The sequence below is a fragment of the Carassius gibelio genome, chromosome B20 (assembly GCF_023724105.1).
Source record: "Carassius gibelio isolate Cgi1373 ecotype wild population from Czech Republic chromosome B20, carGib1.2-hapl.c, whole genome shotgun sequence".
NCBI lineage: Eukaryota > Metazoa > Chordata > Actinopteri > Cypriniformes > Cyprinidae > Carassius > Carassius gibelio.
In genome coordinates this window covers 12,346,372-12,367,288 of record NC_068415.1, presented here as the reverse complement: position 1 = coordinate 12,367,288, position 20,917 = coordinate 12,346,372, and the positions used below count along the sequence as shown (strand labels likewise).

Sequence of the window (20,917 nt, the reverse complement as noted above, 5' to 3'; positions counted from 1 at the left end):
GAAACATGCCACATTAGATTTTAAAAAGTGATTCAAAAGAAAGAAAGAAAAAACATTGCATAAGATTTTAATATCTGAAAAGAATGGACAGAATGATGCTGCAGTTGTAATCACTCTACAATACACAGTGACATTGACTGACAAGACTGATGCCACAGGAGATTTCATAAGCATTGTCACCCCATCCAAAGGCTTACATGCCTTACATGAGTGTCAATTTAAATGAAACTCTCTTAGAAGAATTACACTTAAATGTAAAAGTTTGAGTTTAGCAATATATTTTAAAATGTATTATGTTCCAGAGATAGCAATGCTGAATATTCAGCAGCCATTACTCCACTATTTAGTGTCACATTATTCTTCAAAAAGTTTCAAATAAGAGCATTTATGTGAAATATAAATCTTCAGTAACATTATAAATGTCAACTTTGATCAATCAGTTTCATTCCTGAATAAAATTATTAATTAAAAAAATGTCAACGTTGTCAGATCTGTACATTATATCTGAATTGTTTGTATGTATGTGTACTTGCAAAAATTGTTTTACAACCTATTCTTACTAAACTAAATTTTCTCAGTTACTCATTGACATGTTCCATCTGACTTATGTTTATCTGTGTAACACAAAAGAAGACTTTTTAAGAATGTTGATAACTGAACAATTTCGATTCATACTGACTTAATGAAAACTGTTTGTTGACTGAAAATATCTTCCAATTCATGTTTTCTGCCCACTTTTCCATTCCACATTTCCTTCACTACAACCACCAGAAAACATTTTCCCATAACTTAGGTGTCCCATTAATGGATTCGGTCTAAATAGCATTATGTTTCTAGTAATTAAGAGTGTCACCCACAGTACCATCCTAAAATATGCAGGGAATTCCCAGCTCCTTATATTTTAAACTGGGCGAGGTGGAAAAAATAAGGTAGCATTTTATGTTGCTATTGCTATGGCATAAACAATCTGCTCATCTGAAGCAAATGGGAATCTGCCGAGGGACTGTGCTATTTTTTGGTTGAATGGAATGCTGAGGTTAATGTGATGAAGAGGTCCCCATGGAAAACTGATGGCTGGAACATACACAGTGTGAGAGACAAACTTAGGCTGAGGGATACTTCAGGTCACTTTAAAATCATTGAGTCATACAATTTCCAGTATCACACAATGGACAAGTTTGGTTTATGTGGCTAAATATATAATTGAAAGGGATGTAAAAGTCTGTGTTAATTAAGCAAATGATTCCCTTTAGACAGCACTCAACTGATTAAATGTGTCATCTCCCTGCAGTGTCACAAAAACATGAGTTTACAGTGACATCTTACTATATACTCATTTGTATTGTTATGACATATATAAGCATTTAAAATGTACTGGGACTCATCTGTAACGTTTGGCTTACATTTCATGCATTCTACCAGAGATTGATTATTCCGAGATGGGAATAAGTGTCCAGCCTACATGTGTAGACATCTGGTTACTCTCACTGTCCTTCTGGTATCTTAAAGTGCTTTGAAAAATATGGTTCAAAATATAATTTATGCGTCTGAACTTTCTCAGAGAATCTGGCTAACATTACATATTATTATAATAAGTAGCTAATAATCTAATTAAGAAAGAAAAATTGCTAGTAACTGCTTTGACAAGACATTGTTCATAAACAAATTACTTTGCGACACAAAATAACGATAACGCTTGTTGTCCATATGAAATAATAATATAAAAACATGGATTTAAACATGAACCAAAAATCTATATAATACTAATACATCATTTAATTCTTCAAACTTTTATTCACTTGACGCCTCTTTTATTCAGAATCATTAAAAATCAGTTTTCATGGAATTTTCAAAGTGAAAGCATGGCTTTGTATAATAACAATAATAATACAGGACAAGTTTAATTCCCAAATATGTGCCCCTTTTAAACAGTCATAACCACTCCACTTCAGAAAACTGCTTTACGTCTTTTTAGTAAGAAGTCACTTAAGGTGGACACATTTCTGGTTTAATAATCATTGCACTGAAAGAAAAATATGTGTTTATTCTATTTCAGTTATTATATATCTTGCTCAACAAACAATGATTTATAAAAGACAGTTAAAAATGTCAACATGGGTGAGTTTGCACAGTGAATTTTTCCTACTTGCCAGGTTTTCTTTATTCAGACAGATATTCCATTCCTGAACTCTATAGGCAAAGTGTTCTAAGTTGCTTTAAACAGTGTTTAAGTTGCTCACAATTACAAAACAATGAAATAAATGCTACTAAAGGATTGTTGGTGACGAGAATGGCTCATTTTCCTGTTGTTCAAAAAGACATCTCAAGAACCATGATCCTATCGCTTAACCACAATCTTTATCAATCCATTATACAACAGATAATTTTTATCCTTGAGTTGATTTTAAGAAGTGTTCCAGGACTTTATATTTAGTATAACGGCACTGTGTTTTAATTCTTTACAAATTTTGTATCACCCCAATTGTCTATGTTTAGAAAAGCAGGAATGAATGTGGAGCTGTGTCCGTATACTACTTTGTCAAATTTGACATATTTTGGAACTACTGTCATTGGAAAGAGATATACACACTAACTGGCAAAGTTTTGTCTAAATTGTAGGTTGCTGGATACTAACTGAAGGTTTATAGAACTGTTTTATAAAAGCTATATCACATAATTGTTCTGTTATTCTGAATATGAACATGTCTGTGATTTAGCTGCAAATGAATTATGCATCAGTGCTTGCCCATTTTTTCAGCAGCCTTGGTTCCGTAAGTTTTTTTCCCATTCACTTTTCCCATAGAATTAAAAAAAGAAGTCTTCATCGAAGAGTTCTAAGCCATTGACCAAATCAACCAACCACAAGGTGAAAAACATCATTACAGTCTTGATTTGAAACATACAATTATTAGAAAATCTGTCAAAATGGTACAAGACTGTATACTTGACAGTTTTAATATGGGAAAGAAGAGTTACAAATGACATCATTTAAAAATTATGAAAAATAATTGGAGAGTGACTGGATTGTAAAACAGCTTTTGGAGGGGCAATTTGCCTAATGAAATTCTCTGATTGGTGAAGTTTTCTTTTCAGAATCGTGGGTAATGTAGTTTTACACCAAGAATCCTGCTGATAAACACAATTATAAAAAAAAATAATAAGTTGAAATAGTGCAGTCTGGTGTTTTTTGTTTTTTGTTTTTTTTAAGCATGTAACACCAGTTAAAAACCTTGTAGCTCACAGTAGGTCTTAAAAGGCTTGAAAGTAATCGTTCTAAATCAATTCCTCAGTCTAGAAAATGAATGGGATTTTTACTTTCGGAACCCATCTATTGCACTCTTTAATGTAACAACCTTTAAATAAGCTTTTTTAAAGCAGGTAGGTCAGCACAGTTTCTGTCCTTTAAATAGAAACCAAATGAGTATAAACTGTATGATGACTCTCACATTGGCAGTTGTTATTTCTCTCGCTGCACAGTCATCACAGCTAATGTCATATAATTACGTGCCACACAAATAATCTGGTGTCACACTCCACTTGCTGCATCCTCTGTGTCCTTGGTAACCAACTCATCTTGCAAAGGATGCGAGCCCTCCATTAATTCCAGACCATGTTCTGTCAAAGAGGAGACGTCAGGTCTCGCACTGTAGCTTGTCCATGATTCTTGGTCAGTTGTGGGAGAGGCCGAATCCCACATGTTAGGCCGTTCCTCAGTGGCACCGACCCCAGAACTGTCCTTTTGTTTAGTAGAAGATGTGGCTCCATGGGCCAGAGGAGGTTCACTTGATGCACCTGCTACAAGAACACTAGTTTGGTTAACTTCTACTGTACTAAAACGTATTGGTTTTTCATGAATGTGTGCCGAGTCAAATGTTCCTGTTTGGTCAATATTCTTTGTTTTTGTTGTGGGGATTTTGAGAAGACCTTCATGATCTTTAGCATCACCCCAGTGTTGTTGTCTATATGAAGAAGTAGAGTGGGCATACTTGGGGGTCTCTGTCGATCTCAGGCTGACCAGTGGTGTATTATTCATCTTGTTCGAGGTTGGTACATCACTTGTGATGTTATTTGTGATTATGGGCTTAATTGCAGCCGTCACCAAAACATTTGACCGTCCAGACAGAGATGCAGACGTCGGTTTCCATATCAAACTATAATAAATTGCCAGTATTATAGCAGCCAAAGACACCGACAAGACATATGCGAATACAGTTGCCAGTCTCACCCACTTTTTATTGGTTTTAGCAGCCATTTTAGCTTTTTTGTCTCCCGTGTATGTGGCCGGTTTGCCCCGTTCCATGTTTGGCATGAAGTCCCGTTCCCTCATTTTCGCGCGGGTTCTCCCTCTGTGCTCCCGGACGCCGTCCGTCTTGAACGATTGTTATTGACAGATTATTCAAGAGAATTGCTCACGGTTTGATACACAGCGTTTGTCGATTATCCACGTCGGTGTGTTTTTTAATCATTCATAATTCCTCCAATATTGCAAATCCACAATAGCGATCTGTTTCTAGGATGACAGTAGCGTGTTGACGTTATTCCATGCAGAGACGTTTCCAGAGCACGTAACAGATGACCGGTAACGTTATATCAGGCTACAGCGACCTCACACCGTCTGAAGCAGAACCAGTGCTAAGATGTGATTCACCTGCTGAAAAACATGAGAACAGACATACAGACAGCCTCAGTGTTATGCACTGAGGGAACCGTGTGTTATAGAGCGAAAATTAAAGGAGGCGGGTCTCACTAGTGCGCACTAACTAGTCGCTGCCCACAGCTAAACGTCATGCATGCTGTCAGAATCCTCCTGACTGTGTTTTGGTAGTGGACAAATAATATGGACATGAACATGCTTCATTTAAAAGGTAGCCCTACCCTGTATCACATTCACTGAGAGTGATCACATTCTGTTTTAATGTTTTAGATGCACCGCACTATAGCGACAAATGTCAGTCAAAGATTTACAGCATGCATAAAGTTTGTCCCCTAATAACGCCTTTGCTCCTTCGTGTTTTTGTTTTGACACTTCAGTCAACAAGTGCATTGATGCCACCAGCTGGAAAAACAGCTGCACTGCAGTATGAATGAAATAATAACCAACCTCAGATTATAGTGCATTCATCTAAAGAATAGTTAAATTAATATCAGAATGTTTATAATTAAATACCATACAATTGTACAACTGTAACCATTTGTCATATTAAAAGTCATTAGATGGGTAAGTGATTGGTCAAACTAGGTACAATATTGCCATTGGGTATTGTGTTAAAAGCTGTCTGAAGATCTAAAAGGCTACATTTTAAGATTTTTGAAGAAGAGAGAGTTGATGTGTCTTACTGTGTGTGCTTCTAATTTTTACTCTAGTCTGTTTTACACATTTCTAAATGTTTTCCCCACAGATTTTTTCTTTCTTTTAGTAACCAGAGACGAACTCTGAGGAAGTGTTGCCACTAGATCGCCTGACTTCTGGCAGTGCAGGACAGGAACAGACTGTTTTTGGTTTAGTGGTGTAAGTATTCAGGACAGCCTCTGAAACATGGACTTGGTTGAGGGTGGTGAGCATGTAACCTAATGTGGTATGAAATGAATTTGGGTTTTCATGTCACATCAGTTAGTTGTGTCAAAAAGAAAATGATAGAAGTATTACATCTATACAAACATATCTTTGTGTATATAATTTGTGTAATTATACAGAAAGTGAATATCAATATATATATATATATATATATAAAAAAAAAATAATAGACCTACAGAAAACAGAAATCAACTATGATTATGTTAATCATTATTTTAAACAATATTTAGGACTTCTTGGTAATTATTTTGGTTATAAATAAATAAATAAATAAATAAATAAATAAATAAATAAGTATGATATTGAACATCAGTGTCCAAAATAAATGAATTTGACCTTAGGGTTCAGTCTTATTTTTGATCTGTGGCAAAAAGATTGCACAGTATGTGCATTTATAAGACTGTGGGAACTGAGAGCAAACCTGTTACTAAAAGAGAAAAACTGACTTTGCTCTTGTGCACGTCTTGGATTGCTGTTCAACTTTGATTTCAATGCAGGTTATACAGAAAAATAACAGTCAGGACTGGATAGTTTTCAAAACTAATATAATATACTGTAGAAGTTACACAGTAAACTTTGCACATCAGCAGTTTGTCATACAGTACTTACCAATAGAGCCATTCAATCACAATGTCAAAAAAGTTGGCTTCCTTGTGAATTTTTATGTTTTTAACACACACACACACACATTAAACATAAAGTATATGGTTTAAAGGATCTTTAACATTCTGTAATCTGTTCGTACCAGAAATGTGAATTTTGACTTTTTTCATGTAAATTGCTATCAAGTTGCTATAAGGACTACAGTGGTTATCCAATTCCTCAAGTATAAATTCACATCCACAATTCTATGAAATTATGAGAAATGAAAACACACATAATACCTTTCAAACTGTTTAATTCCAGACATAATAGAGATTTTTTTCAGTTTCATGGATTAAAACCATTTTCATTTTATCTGTAATTTATAAGTGTGATAACAAACCCCCATTACAGGAAATAACGTTCTCAATCAAGACTATTTGTGTATGTTAAAGACACTGGGCCAACATATACAAACATCCATGTAAAAACAGTAAAACTGATGTGATGTCAACAACAAAAAGATGGCAAATTATTTAAAAAAAACATTAGTGCTAGCAAATATATAAATACACACACATGCATGTATATATTTAAGAAAAATGTAATGTTTATATGTGAAATATATCGGTATATAAAATAAATTATGTAAAGAGTTTCTAATTATATACTGTATTTATATGTCTTTATATATATATATGCATAATAAATATACAGACTTCACACACATATATGTACACAAAAACTTTTATTTTGGATGTGATTAATCGTTGCCCAGCACTAAAACAAAAAAAGTTTTCTATAATTGACCCAGCATGCAATATATCAAATATCAAAAAGCTAATTTAAACAAATATTGTTGTACAAAATATAATTAATCCTATTGTTCCCTCAAAATATATATATGAAGCAATAACAATAAATAAAGAAACAAATAAATATATGGAAATAAAATTGAATTAATGAATGTTAGTTTGTATTTGGTGTCTAATGAGGTGAAGTGCTGTTTAAAGGCAAACTCTGGCTAGCAGAACCCATGTTGAGATTACCCAATAGGTGTCAAGGGCTTGCTCTTGACAGTGCCTGAGTCCACACTGCCAAGCTCAAGAACAAAAGGTTGCAAGACTCTCCTTGTCTCTGTCCCACAGATCTTTGACGACCCCCCTCGAACCCCAAACATACACAAGCACGGCCCATACCCCAGCACATACATACAACCTCAGCATGTGGCAGACTACCGGAGCCGACCCAACGTTGTCCCATTTGCATTTTAAGCACAGGATGGAAAGAGAACACTTGAGGTGTTTAAGCCCACAATGGCTCATCAACATTTCAGCTCCACGTTTTAGCAAGAACGTCTGTTATCAAACGTATTTAGTGTGTTTTTACAGTACAGTACAGAAATAAAGGTATTTTTTATTGATACTGATGATTCCACAAAGGACTTTTAACATTCATAAAAAAGTTTCATTGCACAGAAGGTTCTTTATAATTAAGGAAGCTTCTTCAGATTAATACAATATACTTCACATACCAAAAAATACAAATAAAAGTTATTTCAAGTAAACCCCCTTTTTTTGGAACCTTTATTTTTAAGAAGCTCCTCACGGGCCGGATTATGAACATGTTGGTTGTTGGATGATTTCCAAGTTCCAAGTTTATTTGAGTTGCATCCTTTGGACTGGCCATTTAAGACAGTTAATAATGATAATGTATTCTTAGACATAAACATAGGCATAGTAACTATAGTAACATTCCAGCATTGTTTTAAACGTGGCACCAGGCTGTCTCCATTCAAAAAACTGGACTGCAGATTCAAGAGGGGTGTGTGGCTGAAACAGTAGAAACAAAAGGTTGTGTGAAAAGCCTGCAAAAGGTGGACAGGCAGAGGTGTTAAAAGTGATACCTTGAGGAAACAAGAGGCAGATATGCACCTTCCCAGATCAGTGTCTCTCTCTCTGCCATTTGCACACACTGTCTGCTCTAGCACAACTCCAATAAACAAAAGAGTGAGCTTGACCTTGTGCGGCCTGCTGGTCTGACTTGTTTTTTAGTGAGATGAACACATGCAGCACAATTAATGAATAGGTAAAGGTTTGAGTAAATAGCATACCTGCTGAACCTTGAGAATGATAAATGTTGTGTTCGGGGGCATGGGGGTTTGGTTAAAATGGAAAAAAAGCCCCTGCTAATCCATTAAAAGAGAGAACTACACTAAACATCCCCAGATATACAGAAAGAAAAAAAAATCCATCTACATCTGATTGAAACTGGACCCCAGGGTTTGGCATGGAAAGAGAACACTTCAAAGCCATTGTCTGATGGAGTTCACTTTGAGCTATGGAAATGGAAATTTCCAGCATTCCTCAATGATAATTGGCCAACTCCAAAAGTACAGTGAAGCTTAACTTTAATTACCAAGGAAGCTATAAACTGTATTCAAACTTTGCTGTCTATTTAAGATCTTTTAATTTTTTATAAAGTAATTGCCAACATAAAGGCTAAAGTATGCAACAAACCTACAATTCAAACTCCTGTCTAGAGAGACTGTTTGTTTCCAATATATTCTTAGTGTACATAGATTAAAGTAAAAATGAATACACTTAAAATAGTTTACACTGCAATTGCAAGCTATGCCTTTAATATTAAAAATTTCCAGTGATTATCCATATATATATATATATGTTTTTAATGTATACAATAAATGTAATAATCTAAAATGCTTTCACATCGTTGGCTGTCTTCTGTGATAATGATAAACAGATTGGCTTGTTTATACTTCACACTGAAAATGAGATGATGCTTCTGTACAGGTTTCTTCATATTAGTGATGGACAAATAATTTGGAAAATACCTTAACAGTTATCATTAAATATGTTTTGTGAGGTGGTCCTCACTATTTTAAAGGCTCATAAATGAGTCAAATTGTGTGTTTTACTACTATTAACTTTTTGTGATGCTTAGATGTAAGGGTAGAGTGTAAGCATTATTATCTTGTTAGTGTCTTATTATTAGTATAAAACCATTGTGCTTCCACTGATAGAGTATAAGTGTGTGAGTGTGTGCGTGTGTGTGTAGGGGTTCAACACAATTCAGTGATTGACAATTTCCTGTAGGGAGGTCCCTCCCTTATCATGTGAAACTTCCAGTGCTTGGGTTCAGATTGCGCTCGTTTTGTCTCCTATGATGAGCACGCTGTCCACTTCACACAATGGATTAAACCTGGAGTTGAGAGTAGGTCACAGTTTGCCATACCTGACTACTTTACAAAGTTGATTTAAATCTCAAGGGAGGGAAACGCTAAACACAAGGTGAGGTGTTCATATATAATTATGTTCTTTGGAATATAGTCCCGTGTGAACTGTAGGTTACTGTTTATATTTATTCGGTATAATTCAGTGTTGATATGAGAACAGTTTTGTGTTCTTAGGCGTATTTTCCTAGGTGTATTTTTCTGTTATTTTGATTTGATGAATCCACTAATTAAAAAAAAAACCGTTTCATTCATAATCGTAAACGATGAAAAAGAAACGAAAGTGCTGGTTTGTTTTCGTATGACTGAATTGTTTGTTTGTTTGTTGTTGTTGTTTGAGTGCAACGGAGACTGTTTGCTGTCGCGTTTGGGCTTCATTTTCAGCCTGGTTAATGGAAAGTATCTGAAAGTATCCTTTCTGTGTAATGGTGTACCATTTAATTGTTTCCGTTTAACGCTATTTCTAAAAATGTTTCATAAGTCTCATGCGTGCAAATCTACAAAAGAGAATCAGCAAAATGTGCAGTTAGTAATGGAGGTTTGAAAATATTGTATAAGAATAAATTCTTAATAGCTTTTTACTTTTTTTTTTCCTCCTGCAGTTTTATATTTTTTAGTCAAAATAGTGGGGTTTGTCTGTATGCTGCTGATCATGATTTCTTTGATACAGAGTGCAATAGACCATTTTGTTGTTGTTTTTTTTTTCTTTTTTCATTTCAGAGGAACAAATTGGAAATAAATTACTGTATGACTTGTCAACATGAAATCAAGACAGTCTTAAAATTTCTTGCGTAATATATAGTTGTACATTTCTTGTATATAGTTGTGAAAACTGTGTAAAATACATATAAAATCCTTGGTTAGATTCGTATAAAATCCTTTTAGATTCTCTCTTAATTTTGTTTTGTTCACAAAAAAGGGTTAATGGTTAAATTGTTGTATGGATTTGTGGCAGAAACAACCACTTTACTCCATTGTTATTTTACATTAATCAGCATTATTTTTATTACCATCATCTTCACTTTTTGTAGTGGACACTTTTTGTTCGTTTCATTTTTTTTTTTTTTTTACCTCTCTGCTGAAGTAGCGATATCTTAAAAGATATTTTACTTTTGTCAGTAAAACAAAATGAATGCATTTTGGCAATTGCTCTATATATTTTTATATTAATGCTAATCTTCTTGTTTCTTCCTGTGTTTTTTGTGTAGGCATGTTTCAGAGGACAGAAGTGGTGCTCTCAGTGTTGGGGGAGCTGCAGGAGGCCACAGAGTGTGTGGGTCTTGATGCCCTCACTAAAGTTGCTGTGGAGGTGGAGCAGGTCCTGGCCCCTTTCCATCTTCCTACAACACTCTGCTCTGAGATCTCTTCATGGCTGGGCATTGATGCAGTAGCTCACAGACTGTACCCGGGAGACGCACCGACGGGTTTGCTTCCTTTGGTCTGCAAAGGAGAAGGAAACATGCTGTTTGATGCAGCTAGCATGCTTCTGGTTGGCTCTACGAGCCTGAGTCTTGAGCTGCAGGTCAGAACTGTGGTGGAGATGCTACTTCGGAAGCGTTTTTACCTGTGTGGTATGATTGACTCGAAGGTCATGCTGCAGGCAGTTAGGTTTTCCCTCTGCACAGAGGAGTCTCAGGACATGCTCAATCTACCGATTCAAGTATTAGAAGCCATCTTTGATGCTGATATCAAGGCCTCCTGCTTCCCCGGCTCGTTTGCAAACATGTGGCACGTGTATGCACTGGCGTCTGTCCTGCAGTGCAACATCTATTCCGTTTATCCCATGTACAATTTAAAGATTCGACCCTACTTCAGTCGAGTCATTCGCCCAAGGACGTGGCCGAAAGACGTTGAGCCCTTGACCCTCCACATCATGTGGTCGGGTGATTTGGAGGCAGGCTCTGTTTTCAAACCCCACAACTTTGTGGCCTTGATTCATGCGAGCGACCTCAAAATCGGGAGTCCCAACAGCGAGCAGCGGATGCCCTTGGTGAAGTCCCTGGATCTTCTGAATCAGGACTCCCAGCTGTCTTACTCCAACCTCAAAGACAAGTTCAACATCACCAAGAGCACCTTTTACCGCTGGAAGAGGCAAAGCCTTGAGTATCACAAGAAATCAGTGGCCAGGTATGAAGCCAAAAACTTCTTCCTTACATCCTACAAGCAAGGGAAGATTATTCCACTCAGCCAGTTCAAACAGCTTTTCCCAGAAATTCCAAGATCCACTTACTATGCGTGGAAGCAAGAGCTTGTGTCCACTTGCAGTGTATCAGGCGGCTCCACAGGGGAGCTGAGTCCTGCAGACAGCACTGAACTGGACTACTGGTCCTCACCAGAGGTGAAGAAGAAGCCCAGCCAAGGGAGCTTTGCCAGCATGTTGGCCTTCAAATGTGAGAAACTGGAAGGGGAACGTGCCCAAAATGTGGTTTTGATGCAGGAGGCAAAGAAGAGCTTGCAGAACTGTATTATTGCAAACACATCGTTCCCCTACAGAATTTTCAAAAGAAGGTTTCCGGGCATCTCCAGATCCACCTACTACAATTGGAGGAGGGAAGCCATGCTGTTTACGCCTTTCAAAGAGCTCTCAGGTAGCAGCGAGGAAAGCTCAGATGCTGATAAAACCCAGAGTCCCAGAAGTCAAGTGTCCCCTGCTAAGCTGTCACAAAGAGTGAAGATCTCCAGACGTAAGCAAAAAAGCCTGAGGCTGGTGTACCACCAGAGGAAAACGTTAAGGGAAGAAGCCAAAATGCATGTCCGGAGGACAAAAATGTCCTTCATCAAATTCAAGCTCAAGTTCCCTTCAGTTTCCTCTTCTTTCTACTGGCTCTGGAGAGCTTCTTTGAACAGGAAAGCCAAGAAGCCGGTCATGATGTCTGAGACAGAGAAATCCCAGAGCTTGGTTGTCTCTCCTGATGTCTTCGAAAAGATAAAAACTCAAAGAATGTTTTCTTTTGATGGGAACATTGACTGCCTGAATGGACAGACAGCTAGTCCCTCTGAATTCACACTGCCTGAATACTCTCTGCCTGACCGGTCCAGTAATGAACAGATGTTTGTGATGGATGTCGTGGCACTGGCCAATTTCAAGGCCAAAGCAAAGCTGTTCTTGCAGCAACGCTTTGAAGAGAAGTCCTTTCCCACATTCAAAGAATTCCGGTCTTACTTTCCTCTTACTCCTCGTTCCACCTACTACATGTGGAAAAGGGCTCTGCATCACGGGGTGCCATTAATTCATGGCTGAATGCTCTTTTTATTTCTCACTGCTGTAATGTCCTTTAAGTCTAAACCTGACACTATTGATTTTTATAGTTTATTGGAATGTTCCTTTAAGTCTTTTGTTTTTTGAGTCACCCACATAATTGCAGTTCATGCATCTTAGTTATTTGTCCCTTTCCTTTTATTTGATCACTTGGTTCTAGCTCAAGGACATTTGCGTGTGTGGAATCAGACAGTCTTTGTGTCCACCTACAGTAAGGGCCGATGGCCTCTAGGCAAAAGGCAGGTTTTCAAATGGCTCTCTTTTGACCCCCCCCCCATCCCCCAAATGTTTACAATTTAAATGAGTTCTAAGTTCTGATTAGGTTCATTTTATTTCATTTGAATAGTTTTTGACTGGTTTTTAATTAGTTATTTTGTTTTATTTAGTTTAAACTATGAAATTACTGCTGATGATTTTTCTTGAACCAAAAAAAATGTAAAGTATATTAATTCATACCCTGGAGTGTTAATTTCTTTTTCTTAATTTTTTTTCTCTTTTTGTTTTTTTTATATATACATATATATTTTTTATACTGACAATTGAATGTTCTCTCTGCTAGGGAAATGTGGCCAGTTTAAAATGGATTCCTCATACTTGTATGTTACAGAATCGTTGCCGTTTTGCACATTGGTTTTGATTGTTTCAGTTCACATGTTTACTTTTTTTTTTTTTTTTTTTTTTTTTTTTGTGCTGCTAAAGGTGTAAATATTTGGTAATCTCTGACTTGAAACTGTTTAAGTGTTTGCTAAAGTTATTGTGTTTAACTACCTGACTGACTTTTTTTAAATTCATCGTTATAGTGTTCTGTGACTCTTGGTTAAATTTGTCTAAAAAATTACACGAGGTGACAATGTGGATCATTTTGATGAATTTGATAATCACAAAGCTAATTTTGTTAATTTTATCATGTATGAGGCCAGCTGCTCTGTGCAATAAAACCTGGTTTATACCCTCTGTTCACTCTTTAGGTGTTTATGCAATATCAGACTTTAAATACCCAGTCTTAAGTTAATTTCTTAACAAGGATCTGTATCTTTTGAGAACAAATATACTCTCTGAGAGTAAATGTTGAATGTTTTAGTTTATGCAGATGATTGAGTGTAGGAGCATTAGGGACAAAAGTATTGATGTTGTTTAAATTAGCCCAATATTGGCCCCTACATCTCTAATTTTTACTCAAGGTGGTTCCAAAATGGCAAATAAGGTATTGTGAGACATGCTGGTGTACCTCATCAACAATGTGACGTCTGTCTTGTATTTTTGGAGTACATTCAGTTTACGTTACAAAAGCATGAAAATAACTGACAGGAGGGTCAAGCCTTCAAGCATGAGAACCGTGATAAAGGAGCTTTTATTGGTGCTAGGGAGCCACAGAAATATGTCTCGGAGTCCGTTTTTAAATTGCATCTTATTAATGGACCGATGAAAGGAACAATAGATATTCATGAGAATTCTCAATGAGCAAAGTATCTAGACGATACATAAGAGATCGTGCAAAAGCTTTTTTTTTTAATCTTGGATTCTCCCTCTTCCGGTTTCTTTTGATTGTCTAAAGAGTATAAATAAATACATGCATAAATTGCGCATCTATTATCCTTTTTAGATGTTGCACGTCATGAAAAACCTTAAGAAGAGTATTTAGATATAAATGCACTAGATGGCAGTGGAGGGCTTTCTTTAAGAGCATCTTCTGCAATGGCTTGCTGAAATTCCCAAATAGCCAGTAATTTGCACATTTTAGAAAATCTAAAAGTGACAAAAAAAAAAAGTTTACACCTTCAATGATTACATTCTTAAATAATTATGACTAGTTGCTTTATTTTATCTTTGTTTAATTTAGAAAAGGTGAACTAAAGCTTATAATAGCATTTGCTTCAACTAGGCCTACACTTTTGTGGTGATGTTCAAACTGTTTTTATTCAGGCTGTGTTCAAAGCCTTTCCTCCAGCTTGTGGCCATTTATTACATCACAGTTTTGAGAAAACTATACCATAGAGAGAAATAATAATTTAACAGAATACTTATTTTGTTTGCATTTCTCTCTCTCTCTCTCTCTCTCTCTCTCTCTCTCTCTCTCTCTCTCTCTCTCTCTCTCTTTTACATCATTTTCTTAATTGATGTTAAAGAACCTTTACCTTGAAATCACCTGTATCTAGGTGTTTCTTTCTTTCTTTCTTACAGATCGGTAGGTGGCGGTAATGTGCATTATTCGCTGGTTTGCCAAACCGGCGTAAAACACTAGAAGAAGAACATCCTCACCTGTACTGTCGGTACTGTTCATAGACAGTAAAAGAACTGTTACCTGGTTACGTTAGTGCGCGTGCGAACGCAAATCGTATGATAAACGGATCGGAAGTTTAGGAGAGCTTTTCTCAGGAAGTAAGGTAATTACTTTCTTTTAATTTCCGGGGAAATTGTTTGCAATGTTTAATACTTAAATTGACCGAAATGCTAATACGTAAATTTTATTTAATTTGGTTTGTTAATGAGTACATACTACCATAAAGTCTTAAACTCTTAACTTTATACCTGTTGGTTTTTTATACTGTCAAGTTACTAATGTTACTGTATTAACTTGGTGCCATACAAAGCATTAACATAAAAGTATTTTTTGAAAAAATAGACCATAACCAGATGATTAAGAACAAACTAATCTTCAACCAAAACATACTGAATTCACCTTTAAAAAATTAGTTTTTTGCTAAAAGCAGATTCCAAACTGCACTTAAAAAAAAAAATTAAAAAAAACAAAATTGAGAAGGGGAATGGACAGATCATTAACTTGGTAAATGTAGTCCATATAATCTTTTATCAGATGAATGGTATTCTTACATCCCAACATAAATGATCATAGGTTAATTTACCAGATAAACTTGAACCATATAATATTGTCAGCTGGACGTATTTTGTCACTGCATTCAAACAGAAGCACTGGAGATTGTGTTAACTGTGTGTTATACAATTGTTTAATTTGTCTGAGGTGATCAGTCAGCTCTGACTAATTTTTGCTAGACAGTTTTGCTAGATTAGACATGGCGCTTTGCTCCTGCTCATTTTGAGTAATTTGTTGTACTGCTCACAATGTGTGACATGAATATACGTGAGAAAACCCCAAATGATACCCTGAAATATTTCCAGAAGCATTGACAAACTTTTGGCATAAATTTTTCTCTCTTCTGCACTTGTTATTTTTCATAAGCTGTGTCTAATTAACTCATTTGATAGTCAATTTGCTTTCAACTTTCATTTATGCCATTCAGAGGCACTTATGGTGAAATCTATACAGACAGCAGCTGAATTTACCATTCATTTACAATTGCAATAATTGTTTGCCTTCTGTGCAGAGTTGTAAATATCACCTATGTGATGTTTTATGAATTCAAATGATTTTTCTGGATTGTGGGATAAACCTGAGAAAGAAAGAAAGAGATTGGCAAACATCGGTACCATCCATTGCATGCTAATAATGCCTCATGTCGCTTCTGTAATAAAACCACCTCATTAGTAAACCCAACTCTCTCATTTAACTTCATCCCTGATAATGACCAAATGACTTCCATTGTGAAATCCTGCTCACCGCTGCACCTCCCTAATGGCCTCTCGCCTCTGTGATTACAAGGCAAATAGCCTCAGACGCAAGCCATGTCGACTTTTGTCTGCTGTAGAGGAGGTGAGCAAGAGGGACAAAAGATAATTGTTGTTTTGTTTAAGCAACAGCAAGAGAACCTTAACACGGCATAAAGAAAACTTGCAATGCAAATGCGTAGTTATTATAAATACATTTGAGGACTCAAGAATAAAGATAGTGTGGAGGTCTTTAATGAGAGAGTTTTGGGCCAAAACTCTGTTGATGAAGCTGTCACTTGCCGTGGGCATTTTTGTAAACATAGGCCTACATGCATTTGTTTTTGTTTTCTTTTTGTTGTTTAGTTGTGAATACTGCTTGCAAATTTGGCAGCTTGGTAACATTATGTAATTTGCTGGCATCATGTGAAGTTTTTTTGGTAACATCAATTAGTTGCATACCAATTACTTATATTTAGCATACATGACATGCATGCATGGTAAAATATAATTTTCTGTATAATTATAATAGTGTTTTGCTTTACTTTTATTATTGGTCTTAAATGTGAAGGTCACCCTCTCTACTTTGAGTCATCATCTTTCTGCCTTTTAATGTGACCCTGTAGTCTCCCTGGTAGTTTTTAGCCCTTTTAATTCAGTTTTCAATGGGTAATTATTTTTTCAAAGCTATGTGAAGTCCACTCTTAACCAACCACTTAATTTGGCATGCTTTATTTTTACGTTTCTGTTTTGCTCATTTTCTTGGGTCTGTACGGGGTACATTTCAAGAGTTGTATGTTTTTGAGCAACATTTCTGACTGAAAGTATCTGAGGGAGACTTGCACTGTACAGTGGGGGCATTTCGTTAGTATCCCTGTCAGTGTCTGCTGGTTTTGATTTATAATTAACCCTGACTGTTTTCAGATCGATTCATTCCTCCAAGGAGAGCCAAGCACTCGCTAAGAAAGGGGTCAGTGTATCGCTGGCAGGTATTTCACACAACACTGGCATTCATGAGCAATTTATGGAGCAGAAATTCATTCAATTGGATAAATTCTCAATGTTGGCACATCTTCACTGGCCCCAGAGCCAAAAGTTACGTAAAAGGGGACAATCCCAGTTTAAATAAATGATCTATTAGCATCATTTTTGGCCATTGAAGCAGATGGATAGCCTGTGCTTCTATGCTGAATGTCTATCTTTCATTTGCTCCAATCTAAAGAGAGTGGCTTAAGGGAGAGACTAAATTAAACCAAAACAAAAAGGCGTTCAAATGCCATACTCCCTTAAGAACACCTTAAAGTGGATAAATTCAATATGGTACATCCGCCTTTTTAAAATCTGTTTTTAAATATTGGTCTGTAACACTGTCCCGACTGCTTTAATGAAACAGACTAGGTCTTTATCACATGACACAGTTGTTTAAGTGCCATTTGGTTATTCCTAGAGCTTTAAATACTTGATGATATAACATATGTTGCGTGGGCTTAGGTGTGACATGCTACTACATTTCTGCTCCAGACATGACTGGGAATCACCAGTGGTGATTTGAAATGACTATTAAATTAGTTTTTGTTTTTTTTTGGCTGGCAGCTATGGTAATGATGAAGGCCACAGTCACTAAATTGGCTGTGACTGAAGCCCATTATTCAACTTTCACCTCTATTATTCACTCACATCAGCGGACTTATTTCACAAGACGTTCGAACGCTAATGATCTGAAACTAGCTTTACTGACATTGTGACCCAGCAAACGTAAAAGTCTGTTATAAATGCATCAGTTATAGAAGGAGTCCATTCTAAGTTGATCGTTAGCCTCACATTAAGCATTTGACACTCTCATATTGTGCCTTTAGCATGCAATGTAGAGGACTAGGATTTACTGTAGATTTGTTTCTGCATTGAGCATAAGGTAAATACAGGATTGCCCTATGTCCTTGGTGAATTATTACCTTGTCACTTTCTTTTCCACCTGTCATCTTTCATAGTGTACATCAGCATGTTAAATCAGTTTTTTTTGCCAAACTAGTTGGCACTCTGTGTGCTTGTATTTTCTGTCAAGGGAATTACACAGCCTTCCCGAAGTCTTGTAACTTTTGATGTGAACTTTTACTTTGCTTTTCAGTTGAAGGGTAACTTAAGAGACCAAAGCAATGCCATGTACAGGTGCATCTCAATAAATTAAAACATTGTGGAAAAGTTCATTTATTTCAGTAACTCAGCTCAAATCGTGAAACTTGTGTATTAAATAAATTCAAGTAGTTTAAGTCTTTGGTTCTTTTAATTGTGATTTATTTGACTTACATTTAACAGAGGAAATAAGTTATAAGGAAAAACAAACAGTTGGTTAAACTATATTTGTTCTTTCGGTCTCATGATCTGTATTCTGTAACCAATCACATCATTCACCTGTAGTGTTTGTGGGAGGGATATATTTTAAATGCAGCCAATAAAGTGACTGTTCTGTGAGGGTTTTGGGTGGGATAAATCACAAGTTTACCAAATGACTTTTGAGTGGCTCAATAGCTGTCTGGTTTAAGGGTGGGTTTAGTTTCAAATCCACCAATCCAGTTTAACGCGAATGACCAAAAGGGTGGTCACAGTGGCACAAAGGTGTGAATGTCCCCCTTAAAAAATGTTTTGAGGGTATTATTTGCCATGGCAAAAAATGGCTGTTGCACGGAAGAATACCTCAGTAAAATACATGCAAATTGGTACATATCTGGCAGTATACGGACCATGATATTTCCTGTGTCTGGTCAGTAATACTCCCGAATTTGTCCAAAAATCTGTGTGTGATCCGTATACAGCTCTTTTCATGCAGTGCCTTTATATGTACTGTACCCACCCAGACTTTGAGTTAATTCCTCTTCTAGCACCATCATAACCGCTGACCCTCTTTTTCCGTTGCTGGTTATTGTGGAGGGGCTGTGCTGGAGTTTATCAGCTTTCAATTTGCCATGTTTGAGCGCTAGGGTTCACAGTGCAGTCACACTACTCTCCCTGGGTTTATGGCTTTTTAATCAACTTCTACAACCTCTCCTATCCTCTGTCCTCTCCTATGTGCTGCTAGCCTGAGGGAGCAGGGGATGTGGGAGGATATAGAACTGTATCTTAAAAAATACTGAGTGCAGCAAAACGGTCACGGTGATATCTAAATGAGCCTTTAGCGTCTTAAAGCATCAAAGTCCTTTGCTGAATCTGTAATGTCTATTAAACTGTGCAGTATTTTCAGTGTGTAGGGAAGTAAATGACAAGGTACATTTATTACAGCTAATTGAAAGTCTGAGAGATAGTTGCTGTTGATTTTTGTTTTTCAAATTCATAAATCTTAGTTCATTTCATTGCCAGAGCACCATTTAGATGGCATCAACCGTCTGACTATCACACAGCAATGATTTAAAATAGAAATTATACATGTCTTTACTGTGACTTTTGATAACTATGCTGCTTTCCTTGTGTTTGTGTGTGTGTGTGTAATTAAAAGCATTTTTTAAATATTATTTCTAGATTAGTTCTGATATTAATCATATATACACAAAATATAAATGTAATATTACAACATATAACATATGCACATTTTGCCCCTCTCTGTTATCATTCCATTATCATTCAAGTTTTCTTTTTCTTCTAACAGAGATGCAATTTTTGTCTGTAGAACTCCTTAGGCTCTGAACAGTGAGATGGTTACGCTTTGGGAAAAGTCAAGTTTAAATATCGACCAGCACAGTGCAGGTGTATTTGTTAACACTGAACATTTTAACTTTAAAGTGCAGGTTCAACAAGAAACCCAAAGGCACCATTAAAGCAGAATGAAAGACTAAGTGTCAGCACTGAGCCTTGCACAACTTTGGGTCACTCTCAACTCTAAGATCAATATGAGCAGTTACAATTTCACAGTTGGTCATGCTTCACTGTTTGACACTTGCTCCTTTAGAGCAGGTTGGGAGAGTTTCTGAATGTGTGAGGCACGACAGAGAGAAAGGAGCAGAGAGGGGCCTGTCGCCATTTGGGAGCTCACATTGACACCTCCGATGCACAGCTCCACTTGGCATGCAGTTGACAGTGTCCACTGAAGAGTAGCTGCAAATGAGTCCAGTCTATCTCGCAGTTCCCCAGGCGGCAAAACAACCCCCTTCCTCACCTCCACCAGAGCATTATACAGACCCTTAGGTAGTGATATACAAACATTAACCTGGCCTGATGGGGGGCATTATGTATAATTTAATGGATCATGTATACAAATGCCCTCTTCCACAATTTTATTCTTACAGAGAGTGAGGGATGGCAGAGTACTATAAAGTCAAATGTCTGTATACTTCAGTCAGACTCAGTACTTGATTGAGTATTTAGGGGCCCTGAGCAAAAGTTCAGTGTTGACTTGAACAAACACTATGTACATTTTGGCACTCTACCGGTTAATAAACAGAACTGTATGCATCCCATGAAGGAACATTTTAACCTGAGCTACTTCTCAAAGTTTATGTCTATGGTGATTCATGCAGGTATGTGTTACTCTGCTGCGGTGACGACCAGAACAGGCTACAACAATCCAAAAATAATCATTTATTATAAATGTACCGTAGTGATTTGGGAAAAGACAACAAAGGCAGTTTGGTAGGTTAATTAATGATGCACTAGCTTATTATATACATTTTACAAATTCTGAATACAGAAAAAGTTA

General features: G+C 36.6%; 2 protein-coding genes and 1 long non-coding RNA gene across 4 annotated transcripts in view; 2 read left to right on the top strand and 1 right to left on the bottom strand.

Annotated features, from left to right (window-relative positions):
- Positions 1-1,745: 1,745 nt before the first annotated feature.
- On the bottom strand, positions 1,746-4,892 carry zgc:153157 (uncharacterized protein LOC751674 homolog). The gene has a single exon (XM_052585754.1). It carries the CDS (start codon positions 4,325-4,327, stop codon positions 3,527-3,529), a length of 801 nt encoding a protein of 266 aa, XP_052441714.1. The 5' UTR covers positions 4,328-4,892; the 3' UTR covers positions 1,746-3,526.
- A 4,339-nt stretch (positions 4,893-9,231) lies between these two features.
- vrtn (vertebrae development associated) lies at positions 9,232-13,623 on the top strand. Of its 2 annotated transcripts, none has more exons than XM_052585752.1 (2): positions 9,232-9,468; positions 10,619-13,623. In XM_052585752.1, exon 2 carries the CDS (start codon positions 10,621-10,623, stop codon positions 12,649-12,651), a length of 2,031 nt encoding a protein of 676 aa, XP_052441712.1. In that variant the 5' UTR covers positions 9,232-9,468; positions 10,619-10,620; the 3' UTR covers positions 12,652-13,623. The 2 variants fall into 2 exon arrangements, with proteins under 2 accessions (XP_052441712.1, XP_052441713.1); XM_052585753.1 differs by having other exon boundaries at positions 9,256-9,391.
- A 1,347-nt stretch (positions 13,624-14,970) lies between these two features.
- The window catches only part of LOC127983408 (uncharacterized), a 55,436-nt gene continuing 49,489 nt past the window's right edge, over positions 14,971-20,917 (top strand). The window contains exon 1 of the long non-coding RNA XR_008160439.1: positions 14,971-15,053. This is a non-coding gene — a long non-coding RNA (uncharacterized LOC127983408). The remainder of the gene's footprint in view (positions 15,054-20,917) is intronic.